We start from the raw sequence: 19150 nt of genomic DNA, 5'->3' as shown, positions 1-19150 counted from the left end.
TCAGGGTTGATTTCCTTCAATATGGATAGGTCTGTTCTCTGTGCAGTCCAGGGGACTCTCAAAAGTCTCCTCCAGCACCACAATTCAAAAGCATCAATTCTTTGGTGGTCAGCCTTCCTTATGGTCTAGCTCTCACTTCCATACATCGCTACTGGAAAAACCATAGCTTTGATTATGTGGACCTTTGTCAGCAAGATGATGTCTCTGCTTTTAACATGCTGTCTACGTTTGTCATCATTTCCCTCCCAAGAAGCAAGCGTCTTTTAATTTTGTGGCTGCTGTCAACATCTGCAGTGGTCATGGAGCCCAAGAAAGTAAAATCTGTCACTGCCCCCATATCTTCCCCTACTATTTGACAGGAGGTGATGGGCTGGGATCTGATGGTTGTTGTGGTTTTTTTGGGCTCTTTGGCTGTGTTCTGAAGGTTGTTCTTCCTAACGTTTCACCAGCCACTGTGATTGTGAAGGTGTCATGCACATATCGGAACCAGACTGTGGGTGCAAAGGGTGCTGAAGCCAGGGCCTATTTTTCAAAATGTTCCATGCAGAAGTTTGCTATAACATGGGGAGCCCCCTAAGCCCAGTTACAGCAAACGTCTACATGGAACATTTTGAAAAACAGGCCCTGGCTTCGGCACCCTCCGCACCCATAGTCTGGTTCTGATATGTGGATGACACCTTCACAATTTGAAACTATAATGAAAAAAAAAAGACTGGAACAATTTCTAAACCATCTCAACAGCATCCACCCAAATATACAATTCACCATGGAAAAAGAAATAGAGGGCCAACTCCCATTCTTAGATGTCATGGTCCTACGGAAAACTGGCCTCCGATTGGGACACAAGGTCTACAGAAAACCCACACACAGAGACTGGTACCTACACAAAAACTCCAACCACCACCCACATCAAAAAAGAGGCATGATCAAAACACTTGTGGACTGTGCAAATCGGAACTGTGAAGCTGAATTTCTCAGCACCAAACTCAGCCATCTGAATTGGACCCTACCCTTTGGCTATTCCAAAAATGAAATCATAAGAGCCATCAAACCAAGAAAACAACACCAAACAGAAGAAGAAAAACAGCCACCCACAAATAAAGTATTTTTGCCATACATCAAAGGGGTCACAGACCGCATGGAGAAACTTTTGAAAAAACACAACCTACAAACAGTATTCAAGCCCACCCCAAAAAATACAAATGTTACGGTCAGCAAAAGACAGAAGGGACCCCCTCACCACTGCAGGAGTATACCGGATACCATGCAGTTGTGGCCACGTATATATTGGTACCACAAAACGAAGCATCCACACCAGAATCAAGGAACATGAGAGACACTGCAGACTAAAACAACCAGAAAAATCAGCATAGCTGAACATGCCCTAAAACAAGCTGGACACGAAATTCTATTTCAAAATACTGAAATACTGGACAACACCAGCAATCATTACGTTAGACTGCACAGGGAAGCCACCGAAATCCACAAACACCAGCAGAGCTTCAACAAAAAAGAAGAAAGTCTAAAACTCAACAAAACCTGGCTCCCAGTACTGAAAAATACAGCCTGGAAAAGGTCAACGAACTCTACCCAGGCACAATGACCTGTGATAACTGCACACAAAAGACCAGATAGCGACACTCATCAATCACAGTGACAGATAATCCCTCCCTCTTATCACAACAATACACCCACAACAAAAAACACGCTGATCACCACAATCACCCATCTCCTGGAAAGGACAAAAGCTGATCCCACAGCTATAAATATTTGACTATCCAAACAAACTCCACTAGAGCACAGACAGAGTTCTGACTCCTGCCCTCTGAAGATGCCGGCCACAGAGACTGGCAAAACGTTAGGAAGAACAACCTTCAGAAAATGGCAAAACAGACCAAAAAACGCACAACAACCATCAGTAATAATTCCCTTTACCAGCACCTCTGCATTTTTAGGTTGGAAAGATTAGAATATTTACTGCTGCCAGGAATCTGATTTGCACGTGTTTCCTAGAAGCAGAAATTTATCCTCTTTTTTTTGGAAGCTCCAGGGATTTTTTAGATGATGAATATTAATTAACCATATTTATTACCTGTTCCCAACTTAGTTCGGGCAATTTTGACCCATCCCCCCCAAAAGAAAGCATCTCCAAGAAGGATTTTGTTGGCATGACTTCATGTGTGAATCACGAAGGCAGGCACTTCACATTAACAGCTTCCCATTCAATTCATTCTCTTGAAACTGATTATCCGAATATCATAAGTTCCAAGAAGGGTGCCAAACAGTTCATCTCAACTGCAACTTGTCATATACTCGGGGATAAACTAAGAAAGGTACTATATTACAATGGCAGAACTGTTGATTTGTACATATTAAAACTTCCTTTAAAGATTAAACAGTGGCTGACACCCTGTTGTGCAGTTACGCAAAAAGTATAACTTTCGGGAGCAAACTGTTGTAAATTATGAAATCATTGTAGACATCTGTTGCACACAGAGTTGTTCAACTCAGTGTTCAACAGATAATGCCTAAAGAGATTTCTTCAGCTATTGCAATTCATGTTTAACGGTGATGTCATTTGTGCAACTGTACAACAGAATTTAAGCCAATGTTCGATATTTTTAAAGGAGGTTTTAATGCTTAGAAATACACTGTTCCAATAAAAATGTTAGGAACTCTGAGAAGAAACTATTTTTTATGCTGTATAGTTCAGTAAATCTAAACATTATTTTGTACTTTGCATCCAAATTTATAGAAATAGTGCCAGAATTTAAAAGACTGAACTCCTTTCCCACCACTCTTCACGCCAAATCTGAAAATATACAGGTTAATTCTTTTGCCAGTTCTTGCAAACTGACCCAAAATGCTGAGTTTATTTTTCCTAGAAGAATTTATCTTTATTCATCTGGAAGAACCAAACATGTAAGGCCTTCATCCTTGGCCTGCATTAAAGCTCAGGGATGATCAGAGCTTGGGACAAATTACTGCTTTGCCTTATCAAAATAACTTCTGTGTTTCTATTCAATCATTCAGCTTCCCCAAGGACTAAACACTTCCTCAACTGTTTGTACTTAAGCAAACAGTAACAAGTGGCCTGTTGTAGTCTGTACTACCTTTGCTTCAATGTAGGGGTGGTAAAAATGATTAACTGTTTCTAAGCCCTGGTACTTAAGCCTCTCACTCATGTTTCCATCCTCAACAACCACCCAGCTTGCAATTCAGGAATTCTGATAGTTTTACCCACACAAAACTGCACCACTCCCTATCAAACTGTCAGCATGAAAAATAATTACTCACAGCTTAAAGTATAAATCATCTATGAATAGTACAAATAAATGCCCCATATGCTTTTTAATGCAAACAATTGTTGGAGAGGGTCATACTACCCTATTCCTCCAACCCCCCCTTCATTTATAGCAAATCTAGTACACTTGGAAAAACTAAAAAACCTTTCAAAATAATTATTCTGGCCCAGCTGAGAAATAGTATGCTTTTATAGCTGAATGGATGAAACGACATTTTAAAAAAATAAAATTACACACTGGATATCAGTATTCTCATTTGACAATGTTTAAGTCTTGAATGTACATGGCAAAAGACATTTAAACGAAATAGAAACAAATTTCAAAGTAGTCCCATGGTATGACCATAACCTAAATACATCCAGGAAATGTTAAACCTTTGCAAATTCCAGTAATTGTAATATAACTAGAATATCAAAAAACCCTAAGGAAATAAATTCTTCCACTTAATGCGTCTATATATACTATTAATCTTTACAATATCGAGTAAGAAAAAAGTTAATCATTTTTGAGAAATTGAGACGTCCTGATTTATAGTCCCTAAATTTAATCTATTTTGCCACAGATTCCTTTCTTAAATAATTCCAAGCATCAATTTTTGAACTACAGTTGTTTCTTCCCCTGCTACTTCCTCAAATCAGAACTGTGCTAGACCTCTAACTTCTTCCAGTGGACCCTCGACTTACAGACAGCTCGACTTACAGACTTTTCGAGTTACAGACTTCTCTGGGCAGCCAGAGAATCGACCTACAGACCAGAAAAAAACCAAAATGGAATAAAAATGGAACAAAAACGGCAGGTTATGGGTTTAATCGGTTTTCAATGCATTGTAGGTCAATGGAGACTCGACCTACAGACTTTTCGACCTGCAGCCACCATTCCAATATGGATTAATGCCGTAAGTAGAGGGTCCACTGTATATGCAAAACAGCCAGCAGAGTCCAAATCAAATACCAGCCTTATTGACCCATTGAAAAGACAAAATCACCAACCTATCACTACTAGACCAAAGTCTCTAGACCACTTGTAAACTAATCTAGATTCAAATCAACAGATAATTACTACTGCTGCTGCTGTTATACTGTTGTCATTGCCAGCATTTTTGTTACTCTTGATTACATCTTGTCTTTTTCCCAGGATTGGGACTCCATGGCGCCTGACAAAGTTAAACGCAAGTACAAGGAAAAGTATATAAAATGCACACAGATAAAAAGAACCAGAAAAAAAAATATAATATTAAAGCACAATTAAACAATTATGGCATTAAAACACTATTACATTAAAAATACTTTTAAAACACAGTTTTAATAAAGGACTGCATTAATTTATTAAAAGCCCTTTTCGGAACAGCTAGTCAGTTGCCTAAAGTCCGCCTGAATAAAAAGGTCTTTACCTGCTAACAGAAACACAACAGGATGTAGCTAGCCTCTTATGGCAGGTAACTTCATCACCTGTAAACAGCAAACTAAGGAGAGATAATCCACTGACCAGTGTCCCATCCATAGTCTTGACTTGATGGCAGATCCAATTAATCAACTGCTAAATGGTAAATCAGTAATTGATTTATTGAAGTTGATGAGTGGAACTTGGCAGTAGCAATGGAATACAGTGGTGCCTCGCTAGACAGTTTTCCCTCCCATGACAATTTTTTCCATAGACATTGAGTTTTTGCGATCGTTATAGTGATTCACAAAACAGTGATTCCTATGGGGGAATTTCGCTGGACAATGTTTGGTCCCTGCTTCGCAAACCGATTTTCGCTAGACAATGATTTTGACAGCTCCCTCCGTGCTCGCAAAACAGGTGTTTTTGGGACCTAAGCTTTGCAAGACATCGATTTAAACAGCTGATCGTCAGTTCGCAAAGCGGCTTTCCTATGGCTGATCTTTGCTAGACAACGACAATTCTTCCCCATTGGAACGCATTAAACAGGTTTCAATGCATTCCAAAGGGGAAATGCTTTTCGCTAGACAATGATTTCACTAAACAGCTATTTCAGTGGAACGGATTATCATCATCTAGTGAGGCACCACTGTACTTGCCACTGGGTTTTTAAAGATATTTTAAAGCAGCCATTATCAACCTTTTTTTTTCTTTTTAAAATGAGTTCCCTTTTAAGAACTCTTCTCAGTTTCCAGGGCTCCCTGTCAAAAAAGGAATCTGTGGTCCCCTTCAAATGTGCCAGGGCTCTCCAGGAGACCATATGCCTCTGTTGAGAATGGCTGTTGTGAAGAAACTTCTGGTGGAATCCAAGAAGTCCTTTTATATGTAAGATGCTACTACAGTGAAGGTTTTGGGATCATGAAAGGGATGGGAAATGTTGGAAATTGTTCTCTAGTTATTTTCTAAAATTATCTGCCTAAGTGCTCACAGCCCTGAGTCTGAGAAGGAACTTCCATAGATCTTTTGGAAGAGTAAGACAGATGTTGAACCTCGGCCTGGTTGTTCAAACTATTCTGGTAGCTGGATCAACTCATCCAATGTTTCTTGTTCTCCTAAACATTATTTCTGCAAAAGTCTGGGTGCACAAAATGTAGGCTTAAATCTACTGGCACATTTCTGGGTGACTTGCAGTACATAAGCAAGATTTTCTGCTTTCCACAAGCAATGGCCAAAATCCTATTGCTTACAGCAATGGTCCCCAACCTTTTTGGGACTGTGGACCACTTGGGGGGGTGCAGGCTCCATCCGCGGGTGAGCGTGTTGTGTTCGTGGAGGGGCATGTTGCGCTTGTGGAGGGGTGTGCTGTGCTCATGCACGTGTGTGAGTGCAAAATGCTTACCCGCAAGCGCAACATGTCCCTCCACGAACACGACATGCCCCTCCACTAGTGCAACATGCCCATCATGCGTGCGGGCGGGGAATGGAAATCCATGTCCACGGCCCAGTTCCAGGAAGCCCATGGACCGGCACTGGGCTGCAGATCAGGGGATGGGGACCCCTGGCTTAGAGTAATAAACTGAACCAGAGAAGGCTCACTGAATCAAAGGGGATTTGGTGAGTCAACTCCTCTGTAAGTTCCATTGATTCAAATGGGCCTACTGTAACTGCAACTTACTATGACACAAAAATAATTCATGTGGAAAACAAACTATGGAGTGCTCATTTCTGATACTGGGAACACATTCCTGGATTCAGCATGTGCTCAGAAATACTCTTCTTTAATTCAGTGTCTGCTGCACTTGGCTCTAATTGGTTGATCTTGGGCATCTCCTGAAACAATAAACCTACACTTGAAAGAACTGGCCAAGCTGCCTGGAAAATGATGGGACTGTAATGCAATATGTCTAGATGGTAAGGCTTTTGGGAAGGCTATTTTATAGTTTGGAGAGAACTGCTAAAAGCAAAAATGGAAGCAAAAGTTTCTGATCTCCTCATCTCCAGCACTTCAGAGGGGGCAAGGGGATCAGTGAGCTCAAGGCAACTGTGGCTTACTCCTGTGACAATCAACTGCTGTTTATTATCATGTTTGAACACAGCCACTATGTTCAAACATAGACATAATGTTCACATTTGAAGCTTATATGGCTTCTTTCTATTTTGCCAAGGTTTAATTTCAAACATGATTCAGTAAATGTTTATGGATTATATGCTTATGGTCAAGGCTAGAGAAGTTGTTGAATCTTTATCCATGTTCAGTTACTTGCATCTTTTATCCTTTTGATTTTTACTTGGTCACTTTCCCAGCCTCTATATACCAGAGACCTCTGGGTAGTTTGGGCGGCATATAAATTGAATAAATAAATAAATAAATAAAATAAATTACTACTACATGCCAATATAATTTTTAATTACCTCTGTAGTTGTCCCAATGTCGGCAGATGGACTACATGTGCTGGTATCTGGAGGAGCTGTCCCAACACTGCTTTTAATAGGGGAACTAGGAAGGGCAGGCCCTGAAACAGATTCTGTATAGGCCTGGGCCTGATGCAAGACTCCTTTCCTTTGAATCTTATTCCAGACTTTGCTCACTGTATCTGTTAGTTCATACAGCAACTGCACCTTAAGTCAGGAAGGGAAAAGATAATTAATTCCAGCAAATAAATGAATATCAATATTCTTCATTAAGAATTTAAAATTTAATAATATAAGTACATTAACATGATATTGCCCCATTAAAAACAATATCCTGATATTTAGGGGAAAGGATTTTGCCTGAAGAATACGAAACACAGAATTTCTATTGTTTACCTTCTACAATTTAAGTTGTAGATAAAATAAATAACAAATTAATAACTTTTTCCGCAGTATCTGAACTAGTTATATATATGCAAGCTATATGCTTATATGCAATCTAGCAAGCAAACCTGCAGAAATTCCATAAATCACAAAGAAAAGCAATCTATTTGTCAAATGTAGAAGAATTTGATTTCCATGGCAGATATTAAATTGTTATGGATAAGCAGAGAAATAGCCTACATTTTATTGAGCAATCTTCTGGGATAGATCATTTGAATATTTAGAAATATTTTTTACAACTTCCACATCGTTTGAGCCAATGCTGAGGTACTTACACAAGGATTTGTAAGTAAGCATTAATCACAGAATATAACTACAGATTGCCATATACTGTCTGAAAGGAAAATAGAAACACAATACATAAGCAGATCCACAGCTGGATACCATATCCAACTTGGCATTGGGGGAAGGGGAATAAAAATTTTCATATTTTATAAAGAGGTTTCAGCCCCCAGACATATCTACAGAATGACGTCAGCTTGTAATGTGGGCAGAGCAGATGCAGAGAAATACTATTGTCAGTCTAGATTTGATAGAAAACAGGACTCAGATTTTAGATATTGTACACAACTCGGAGAATTTCCATTAACCTGAAAATTTTCTCTCAATTGATATTTTAATAGTTAGATTTAACGTTAACAGAAACTAAATCCCAAACATTTTGATACAGAGCTTTTGGGTAAGACTTGTCATTTGTATTTCTTTTGGCATAAAAACAGGCAATTTATCACTGCCAGTAATATTGGCATAGAAAGGAAAAGACTGCAATGTGTGTGTGTGTGCACACATGTGTGCATATTAACAGTAAACAATAACTGTGTGCTGTCAAGTTGATCCTGATTTTTGGCAACCCTTTTCATGATTTTCTATGTAAAAGGTACTTAGAAATGCTTGCCAGTGCTTACCAGTCCCTTCTACTAGGTCCATTCTGGGAATCTGTAGCTTACCCAAGGACACAGAGGCTGGCTCATCTTCTAGGCATAGTGGGGAGCTAAACTCATGACCCCCAGTGCTCCAGCTATCCATCTTTTATATATGTTAGTACAGCATACTGTAAATCCACTATTGTTAGTTGAGAGCTTCTCATAGTTTCCAGTCTATTCTGATAAACTGATCAAGTGGCAATAATTCAGGTTGACTCTCCATTTCTCTGCTTTTTAAAAAAAATACTGTCCATTTCCCTCTTAATGGATATTTAAGCTAACTTGCAGAATACATAAATAAAAGAGAACCTCCATAACAATACAAAATAGTTTTAAAAGCATCTATTGCTCTTCCATTGCAGAACTCAACAATTTCAACAATCTCGGCAATTTTATGTCTGTCTCTAATTTGCTTTTTAGAACACTTAAAAAAAATAAACAAAAAATTATAAAACATTCTTAAGATTTACAGACACAAGATCAAAATATGCATATTGCTCTTGTTTTAAAATAATGAGCTCTCTGTCTATGATGCATGCATTCATGAATCTGAAAAAACAGGAATTTTAGAAATCTGCATCTTTTGTCCATTCCCTCTCCTACAACTTATGAATTCTCACAAAAATAAGACTTCTTCTTTTGCTGACATGCAAGCAGAAAAAGAAGGATTTTCCATGTTACAAAAGAAACACTAAAGTAGTAGACTTGGAGTTTCCCTTGGTCGGAAATGGATCTGATTATATCTCATTGACTGCCTTTCTCTATAACAAGGGTTGAGGTTCCTATTTAGCATATTAAGAATGTCTTTTGAGTAAATTCTTACATCCTTCCCATATACACATCCAATAATTATGAAAAAAATCAGTATTGGTGTGAGGTCTCTTTTACTCCCAACGTTAACAGTACTTGTTAAATGTTGTAGTAACTGGTAATCTATCTTAAAAAAAATTAACGATTTTTGTGTGTTTCTTTAAAACTATATATGCAAATAATGTTTTTGAGGACTGTGCTAAACATAGTATTCATTTTAGCAGCCTGGTACAAAATCATGGCATGGCGTAAGCATGCCAATCTGGGTATGAGCACATAAATTATCTAGTGACAGCTAAGATAACTCAACAAGAGCTAAACCTGAAACTTGAGTGTGTTAAGTGGGAGAGTAGGTCATCTGTGTCTTGTTAGCTTAAGCACCTTGATCTCTTATTAGAAGAGGGCAGAAGAAGGGTATTCCCTCTGTCACAGAAAATCAGTTATTTCTCAGGCTAAGCACAGTTGCAATCAAGGCACTGTTTGGTGTCTCTACAGGTTCCCTTTGAGGAAGCTTTTGGCTGCCAAAAGAAATCACTCCAGACTTAACTTTCCTGTGCTGGTGGCCCTAACACCTGCTGGACATTTTGTCTTCAAGGAGAGCTCTAAACAGATTAATAGATACAAGTTTGTGGGAAACCATACTTGTATTCTCTCTGCTCCACCTTTCTAATGATCATGGATTATCATGGGTCTCTTTACATTACGGATTATGTAGATATCAGCCTACAATTATTTTATAAAAACTGAATATACTTTTAAGAAGTAGGAGTTGTTAGATTTATTTTAATAGAAGTCATTCAAATCTCAAATGTCCAGATAGCTTTAGATGACTAGTTCCAGCCCCAGGTTTCAGTCACCCCAACAAGGATTATGAGTGCAGGCCCACTGCCAGAAATTGGGGGCACTCAGATGACTGCTTGTTTCTGATTGATAATGGAGTGCCTCCATATTATCATATGTTGCAAGACTGTTCCATGTCATCATATATCCCCCAAACCATATGCTGCCCTGTATGCCTCCATAAGGGAGAAGATAACTGACGGCCATACCATAACCAGTACCTGCACTGATGGATAAGACTAACATGATGGAAGGTTGCATTAGCAATACTGAGAAAGAAATGTCAAGGCGTGCCAAAGACAGTCCACGTCAACTCCAGTCAGCCTTGCTCAGATGCATGAACCTTGGCAGCTAGCCCGGTATGTGATACGGTGATGTCAGATGTATGTAAATCTTTTACTATACTTTTAAATTGTATACTATACTATAACAATATACTATGTATACTGTATTGCATTTACTATAGCAAACACATTTACATGCTTAAAATATCCTGCCATTTACTGGGCACTTTGTACATGGGACAAAGCATTCTCAGTAAGGGCATGCATGCCATAGAAAACCATATCTTGGAATACAGTGGTGCCTCGCAAGACAAGCATTTTGTTTAACGAACAAATTGCATAACGAAGTTTTTGCGATCGCAAAAGCGATCACAAAACAATGTTTCCTATGGGGTTTTTTCGCTTTGCGATGATCGGTTATCTGCTTTGCTAACCTATTATCGCAAAACGAAGATTTTCGCACAGCTGATAGGCGGTTTCAAAATGGCCAACGGGTAAAAAATGGCTGCCCACTATTTTCTGGGATGGATTCCTCACTGCATGGGCAGCGAAAATGGCTGCGCTATGGAGGATCTTCGCTGGACGGTGAATTTCAAGCCCATAGGAATGCATTAATCGGGTTTTAATGCGTTCCTATGGGCTTTTTAAAATCGCTTTATGATGTTTTCGTTCTACAGCGATTTCGCTGGAACGAATTAACATTGTAATGCGAGGCACCACTGTACCTAGTTCCATCTCCACCCTCAAATACTGGTACAGTATTTTGTGTCTATGGGACGCTTGCTACCTGCTTTGTTCTCTTGTATTGCTTTGTTTCTGTTTTTCTGTTTTATTTTCATGTTTTATTGGTATTTTATATGTAAATATGTTAAATAGTTGCTCATATGCTTGATGGATAGTTAGCCATTAGGTCTATATGGGGGGGGGGGGACAAAATCTAAAACAAACAAACAAAGGTTGTCTCCTTCTACCAGAGGATATGAGTATTGAATATTTATCCTGAATCAGAGCAGGTATGTGATAATTTGTGAAAAGACTACATTGGATCATTTCAACAGATGTACCCACAGTGACAGCAAAGCAGGGCCCCATCATTTAACGGTACATCTGCAAGTGATTTTATTCCATCAGCCAAAAGATCCATTTATGTGCTTTAGCTATTACACTTTGAAACCAATTTAAATTACAAAACTTGAAAGAGCTTCAAAGCAAATCTTAATCTAAGGACTCTGATCTTGATGGCTTTGTTTTTAAGAGAAAAAGAGGCTTGAAAGAAAGGAACTTCTTTTACAAAACCCAGAGTAATAATCCTTGAATCAAGTAATTTTTAATTTACTTCAATAAATCAAATAAAAGCACCAACCTGAGGATTTGAACATTTTACTTCAAGCGATTCGAGGTCAACATGAAGACATACAACAAATGAGTGCCTGGATTCAGGCCCTGCTGTAAGCAGTGTCTGTGATGTGACTGCCAGAGTTGAAGTGCAGCCCATGGGTTCTATTACAGTAAGAGTCATTTGCTGCCCAAGAAGAGTATATACACTGAAATGTTTCAGATTGAATGTCCAAGGGAAAGCATCTCCTGATGAATAAAGAACAAGGCAAAACAAGTATTAGATAACATTATGATGTTTCTGCATTGGAAGAACACTTCCTATGCCATACAAAACTTAGAATTACTTAGGTCTTAACAAACTATGACTGAAATCCTGTTGCTTAGTGTATTAAGGTACACTGGAGTAAGGTGCACCTGAACAATAAGTGGGGATTTGGTGAGTCAAATTGTCCATAAATTCCACTGATTCCAATAGGTCTACTCTAGTTGTTACTAATTATGCTAAAAAATTATTATGTTCACAAGAATGTGAGAAGAGGTCTGTTCAATGGATAACTCAAGCCAAAGCTTTCAAATTTTGAAAAAAAATGTTAATACCAACTTGTCTAAATGATTGTTCTTAAGCCCCAACAATATGTATATAAGAGGTTCACTATGTTTGTTTTCCAACAACCTGCTAATGTTTCAAGGTACAGAAAGATATTTTACGAAAGACAAATGGCTACCAAACACTAATGGATAAGGAATGTGGCATCCTTCCAAACCAATAATGGTGGTGGTTCCAGCAGTCACTGAAGGTTTTTTGAAAAAACATATTTACTTATATCGGCTCTTGGTAAAAGCACCATGTCATCTGATTGCCTACTTTATGCATTAAAATCTAGATCAATGCGCAAAGACATAAATTACTTTAATTTGTCATGCTTTAATTGATTTGTCCTTTCTACAAGCAATGGAAATTTCAGAATGAGCAGGTGAATGCAGTTACAAAAACAGAGAGAGAGATATCAGTTTTATTTATTTATTTAAGATATTTTTATCCTGCTGTTCTCTTTGAAAAGGACCCAAGGAGGCTTACAACAGTGAAAGACAATATTTAAAGTAGAAAACAATGAGTATACAACAGGGGTAAACAAAGACAATATTCAAAGTTAAGAACAAAGGGTGAAGAGGCATTTGACATAAAAGGCAATATTGAAGCTAAGAACAATAAGCAAACAATTTTTAAAAAACACAATGCCACTCTGAGAAATGGAAAACACAAATAGTACTAAAATTGTAGTCAAAGCAGTCATGCATAACAATCCATCTAAAAAAATCACGCACAGGTAGCTAGTTATTGAGGGAAAGCTTGCCTCTAAAGAGAAAGGTCTTTGCCTGCTTGCGGAAAAACAGCAAAGAGGGGGCACAGTCTGGCCTCCTGTGAGAAGGAGTTTTAAAGTCTGGGTGTAGCAACAGAGAAGGTTGTTGCCCTATGTCCCCATCAGATGCACCTGCGAAAGCAGCAGGACCGAGAGAAAGGCGTCTCTTGATTATATTAAAACCCAAGGTGGGTTGGAAGATACGATCTTTGAGATAGCTTGGACCCAGGCCATTTAAGGTTTTATAGGTTAAAACCAGCATTTTGAAATACTCAGGGCAGTAGGAAAGGGGGTGGGGGAGAGTTGATTTCCACAATTCTGTCTGCCTGCTGCATACAGTGCAACCTCCTTTGCTGTACAGGTGAAGAAACAAGATTAAGCCTCTTAATTCATGCCCAACTATAATCAGAGGAAACTGTTTCAGTTCTAAATTAGTGTCTGGTGTCAGGAATGGATTGGATGACGGTGAGTAAACTGAAACTTAATCCAGACAAGACAGAGGTGCTCCTTGTCAGTCGAAAGGCACATCAAGAAACAGGGACCCAGCCTGTATTGGATGGGGTTACACATACACACACCCCCAAAATACAAGTGCATAGTTTAAGTGAACTCCTGGATTTGTATCTAAGCCTGGATACCCAGGCTTTGGCTGTGGCCAGGCGTACCTTTGCAGTTAAAACTAGTGTGCCAACTGCATCCATTTCTTGAGAGCATTGATCTAGCCACAGTGACACATTCCCTAAGTTACAACTCAGATGGATTTCTATAATGTGCTCTATGTGGGGCTGCCTTTGGAAAGTGGTCAGAAATTCCAGCGGATCCAAAATGCTGCAGCCAGATTAACTGGGGCTGGTTACAGGGAATATATAATTGCCCTTTACAGCATTGGCTGCCAATCCATTTCTGGGGATCATTCACCGTGCTGGTTTTAAGGTATAAAGCCCTAAACAGTTCGGGTCAAAGCTATTTAAAAGGCCACATTTCCCTTGATGAGCCTGCTCAGGTATTAAGATAATCAGGGGAGGCCTTTCTCTCAGTCCTACCACCCTTCGGTGGGGACACAGGAGAGGGCCTCCTCACGCGCTGCACCCAAACTCTGTAAATTCCTTCTCATGGGAAGCCAGAGTCTTTCTTTGCTACATGTAAGTGAAAATCGTTCTCTTCAGGTGGTATTTTCGGTAGTGTCTGGCTATCTGAGAAGGTTTTTTGAAATGGATTTTTGTGCTTTGTTGCTTTTAAATGTTTTTTTTAATTTACTGTTTTTAATATAATACTTGTTTGTTTGTTAAATGTTCTTTCAAGTCACCACTTTATTCTCAAAAGTCCTTTGTGAGATTGGTGAAGCTAAGAGATGGTCACTCACTGGCCAGAAGTCACCCAGATCCCAGTCAATTCTTTTAAAAAAGATGCTGCATCAACATGTCAGGTAGGCGGAGTGCACTATCCTTAGTATTTTGGTCACCCTTCTGTACAGACCTTATGAAATATACAGCCATAAAGCTTGAAAGAACAGAACATTCAGTACACAAATACACTGTAAAAATCATAAAAGAAAATGTCAAATAATTAAAACAACAACAAAAAAATCCAAAAAGAGGGGGAAGGTTTGCAAGAAAAAAGAAGAAGAAAATGGTAAGTGAGCAAATGTTTTACAGAAAACTGAAAGAAAGATGCACTTAAAATACTACAAGGAGAGAAATGACAACATTAAGCAGTGGAATTAATTAGAAGGGGGCAAATCACACAATAAAGTTTGGTAAGGTATGTTTCTGATATGCTTTTTCAACATGAAAGGGTTTAAGATTTTTTAAAAAGTCCACATGAAATTGGCCTTTTAGAATTTGTCACACTCTACCTTCTTCAAGAATTGGTCTTTGTACAACAAAAGGAATCTCTTGTAAAGGCTCCATATACTTGTGTCCAGCACTCATAACCTTTATTTGGGGCAAGCAAATGACAAGAGTTCCAGGCATACTGGCCTGCCCATGATACCAACTGCGGACAGTCCCAGGAATATCACCCGACACAATTGTACTGGGGGATGGAAGGCTGTCATTTGGAATGAAGACACAGCAGGACTGCACTTCAAGCTGAAAAACAAAACCAAGATTGTAATATAAATCTCATAAGCAGTCCTTCATATTTGATTGTTTTGTTTCAAGAGTAGGGGATAGAAATCCAATAAATAAATAAATAAAGTTTAAGCTTCACATAATAGCAGGGATCATAATCTGTTATAAGTATAACATACTACAAATTATAGCTTGATTTTAAAGGAAAGGCTTCTAGCAGCAGGTGTTTTGCATTTTTGTAATTTATGTTTTGAAAAAAGTCACACCTGAAGAGGTGCCATTTTAGCCTATAAACTCATTCAGAAAAACTGGCAGAAAAAGCTCAACATCTATCTACCTTTCCACACCTCTTTCCAAGAGAGGTGATTGAGTTGGAAAGTGTATTTGAAAAAAAGAAACAAAAAAAGTGGGAAAATCCTTCTACATTTGCAGTTTATTACTTTTTTTAGCACTAGCTAGAGTTTCATATCAGACTAGTAGCTCGTATTTTGTTACTTTCAGTGAGGATTCTTCATTTTCTCTGAAGTTTGAAGAAAACGACATGCATTATGAAGAACACATCACTCCCAACAAATTCAACAAAAGTACAACTTTTCTTACATTGCCAAATATTGCTCATTATTACTAAAACCACATATTATTATTAGTTTTTCTTCTGCAATTATCGGCACAGAAAAGGTGGTAACTGGCTTGGATTCCTGAGACATTTAGCAAGAAAAAGCCAGAAGGCTTTTTACTTTTGTTGGATCAGTGATAAACCTGAAAGAGTGCATGTAGTCAACTTTCAGAGGGTAAAAGAGCTAACATTCAGGCATACCAATTAATGACCAAATGCTTCTCACTTGTTTTTAGTCACCCAAGTCTTATTCAATTCAATGTTGTTATATCTTTGGTTATTTATATTTTTCTAATTTCATATATATAAACAAGTCAGTTATCATATTGGCAATAAAATAACACAAACTATGTCCAGGTGTGTGTCTGATCGTTGGATCCAGTTATCTGCCTTCCCCCTATTAAGAGGCCTCTACTCATATAAGGTTACTCTACCAATCTGTGAGGAACAGCCTCGCTACAGCTCATTCCCAATCAGCAAGGTTCAAGAAAGATCCTCTATGTAGCAGTCTCCCTCCCTCCCTCCCTCTCTGTAGACTGCTAAGTGAAGTTCAGTTTCACCAACAGTTTTTTGTGCCCAATTCTGGATCCAACTCAAAATCTTCAAATGGTTGCATGTTAATTAATTTTTATAATTTGTAACAGAAACAGCCCTGCATTTTATACATCTTCCTCCCTCTCCCTCCCCCACCTCTCTCTCTCTCTCTCTTACACACACACACACCCTTTGCTGTAACTTTGGGGGCAACAACAAATTACTTTCAGCAGTTCTGCCATGCTCATAAACAGTTTCAAAAGAAATTAGTAAATCCAAACCAAGAGCTTTAAAAATATGCTCTTATTTCTCAAACATATAAGCAATACAGGCATACAATTGTTAAACTACAAACTGTATGTACACTGCTAATAAAATACACACATCTAATTTGGTAAAATTTCTGTTCATATAGTAAAATGGAATTCTTAAGGGACTGCCAGTGTGGTGCTGAATTGTCATTTATGTCTCATCTCACAAAGGACTGAATATAGTATGTGTAATGAAATACTCCATATAATTTGCTTCTATGATAAACACTACCTAGATATTTCTCTCTATTCCAGCTTTATTTAGACAAAATTGACTAAGATTTACTATAGATAAATGAGCTGAATTGTAAAAATAAATACAGTGTTCCCTATATGTGTTCACTTCCAATATTAGGGCTATCTCAACACTTATTATATCTCTGATAACTATTTATTGATTCAAGTGTAGAAAGTATTCTTTTAAGTTTGAAAAAAAGAAAATTGTGTATTTTCACAGGTTTTTGTAATCAAAGAGCTGCTGCAAAGATGTTTGCAATGGCATGCGTATATTTTTGGTTCATCAGCCATTGGTGGCATGGTGATGATATATAATTGATTCTAGCAACACAGACGTAATTGGTGAAGCTTTTGTTCTATCAAAGCTAGGAATGTTGGTTAAGTTCTCCCAAGCTGGATTGGGAGATGAGTTTCAGAGTTTGTACAGAAGAGGCAAGATTTACAGTTCCTCCCAATTTTTCTTTGAATCAAAGTGAATTCCAAACAATAAATCAGGAAGTTCCCTAGCTGACAAAGTTTTTGCATTAGCACAAAAATTACGGATCAAAACCTTTGTCAGGGATACCATTTTTTTAAAAGCCAAAAATAGATCATGCTTAAAGCTCTACAAAGCATCAATTCAAATCTACCGTTGAAAACTATCTACATTACTCCTTTGGTAGAATAAATTATCTGCACTGCCATATGCCTTTGAAGACAGTATATAAACATTAACATAATGTAAGATCAGGATGCTAAAAATCAGAGGGTAAGTACATAAAAGGCTGAAATCATGTTGCTTAGTGTAGCAAAACTACAGTAGGCCCATTGTATCAGTGTGCAATTATGAAGGAATCAACTCCTTCATGATTGCACAAGTCCCACTGAGGTTTTTTGACCATCATTTCCTATGTTTCTTGCTGCTCAGGAATATGGATGCAACTGTTCACGTTCTTGCGAAGACTGAATGAATTGGACAGGAAGTAAACTTTTTGTCTTTAATTTGTTAGAGAGAAAAGTGAAAGAGAACCCTAAGGAGACTTGTTAATAGACATGGAGCCTGCAAAGGGCTTGCAGTAACCACAGCCAAATAACTTTCTGAAAGTGACATTATTTCCCCTTGATTTTTCTTGCTCACTGAGTGAATAGCTCTGGAGAGGGAAGGGAAAGAGACAAAAGAGACTTATTCTTCTCATCTTCTCTAGTACGCATCCAGACCTACAACTAAAACCTTTGGAAAACACTTTGGTTTCCAAAGATTTCAACTGTTTATAATATATAAATTGTGATGTTTCTTGAGTTTTATATCATGGCCTAGAGATTCTCATTTGGTTGTGGTGCACAGGAGGATCTCCTCTGTTATGGCATCCACCATGTGAAAGGAATTCCCCATTGAGGTCAGCCAGGTTCCCAGTGTTTGACGTTTCAAATAGCAGCTAACAATGCACCTTATCTATTATTCACTCCCCCTGGCCCATTATAATGCCCACATAGTCACAAAGACCTAGCTTGCAAACACTAGCATGTGCGCACTATTAAAACTGAAATTTCAGGCCAAATGGATCCTGAATTAATTGCTACTCACATAGACTAAACACTATTAATTCGTCTCTTCCCTTCTACTGTGTTTTGCTGTCACTATTGCTGTTGGTCTTAAACCTTGTTGTTTGAAGTTCCTGGTGAATATTACAGACGGAATTTACTTCTGTCATGATCTTACATGAAAACAAGTAATGCCCATATACAGAAGTAGTATGCAAAACTGTCTCTCTGCAATCTTTACAAGTTGTCATCTTTAAAGATACTCAAGTTAGGGGTGTGAATCTCTAATTTTCTATGTATTTCAGAGTCTCACTATGCTCAGACTATCAGCAAGAATTTCCTCAACATCAGTGAGATTTCCTGACTGTCTGTGAAAACAAAATCTGGTGTGTGTGTGTGCGCGCGCGCGTGTGTATGCGCGCACACCACCCATTATTCTGTATAGGAAACTGCTAAATTCTGCACACTGGAATTTCTAGTGAATCCTACACAGGAGAGTTCCTGTCACTCTGGAAGTGAATAGCAAAAAATTCTCAGGACTTGCGGTGTTTCTTCCACTCTACACAGAAAAGTTGTAATTCTATGCATGAATTCTGACAGGCACTTCTTTCAGAATATGAATGAATACTTTATTACAGTCAACGACCAGTAAAACCAAATCAATATGAAATGTAAAAGATACATATAATAGATACATATAATTGCAGTTTCGTAAAATTAAGCAGAAATATAAATTTTCCAATAAAACATGATAAAACAACC

At 38.2% G+C, this 19150-nt stretch overlaps 1 protein-coding gene across 5 annotated transcripts in view; it reads right to left on the bottom strand.

Moving 5' to 3' along the window:
- Positions 1-19150, bottom strand: part of VPS13B (vacuolar protein sorting 13 homolog B) — a 495255-nt gene that overhangs the window by 238466 nt on the left and 237639 nt on the right. For all 5 annotated transcript variants that reach the window (XR_012086959.2, XM_020785369.3, XM_020785367.3 and 2 more), the window contains exons 23-25: positions 14953-15187; positions 11762-11982; positions 7098-7304 (exon numbers count right to left, since the gene is read on the bottom strand). Coding sequence is in view for 4 of the 5 variants with exons in the window: in XM_020785369.3 (XP_020641028.3) it covers positions 7098-7304; positions 11762-11982; positions 14953-15187 (663 nt within the window). In the remaining variant the exon portion in view is untranslated. The remainder of the gene's footprint in view (positions 1-7097; positions 7305-11761; positions 11983-14952; positions 15188-19150) is intronic.

This window comes from Pogona vitticeps, chromosome 4 (assembly GCF_051106095.1).
Source record: "Pogona vitticeps strain Pit_001003342236 chromosome 4, PviZW2.1, whole genome shotgun sequence".
NCBI classification, from domain to species: domain Eukaryota; kingdom Metazoa; phylum Chordata; class Lepidosauria; order Squamata; family Agamidae; genus Pogona; species Pogona vitticeps.
This window is presented reverse-complemented; position numbering and strand designations above follow the sequence as displayed.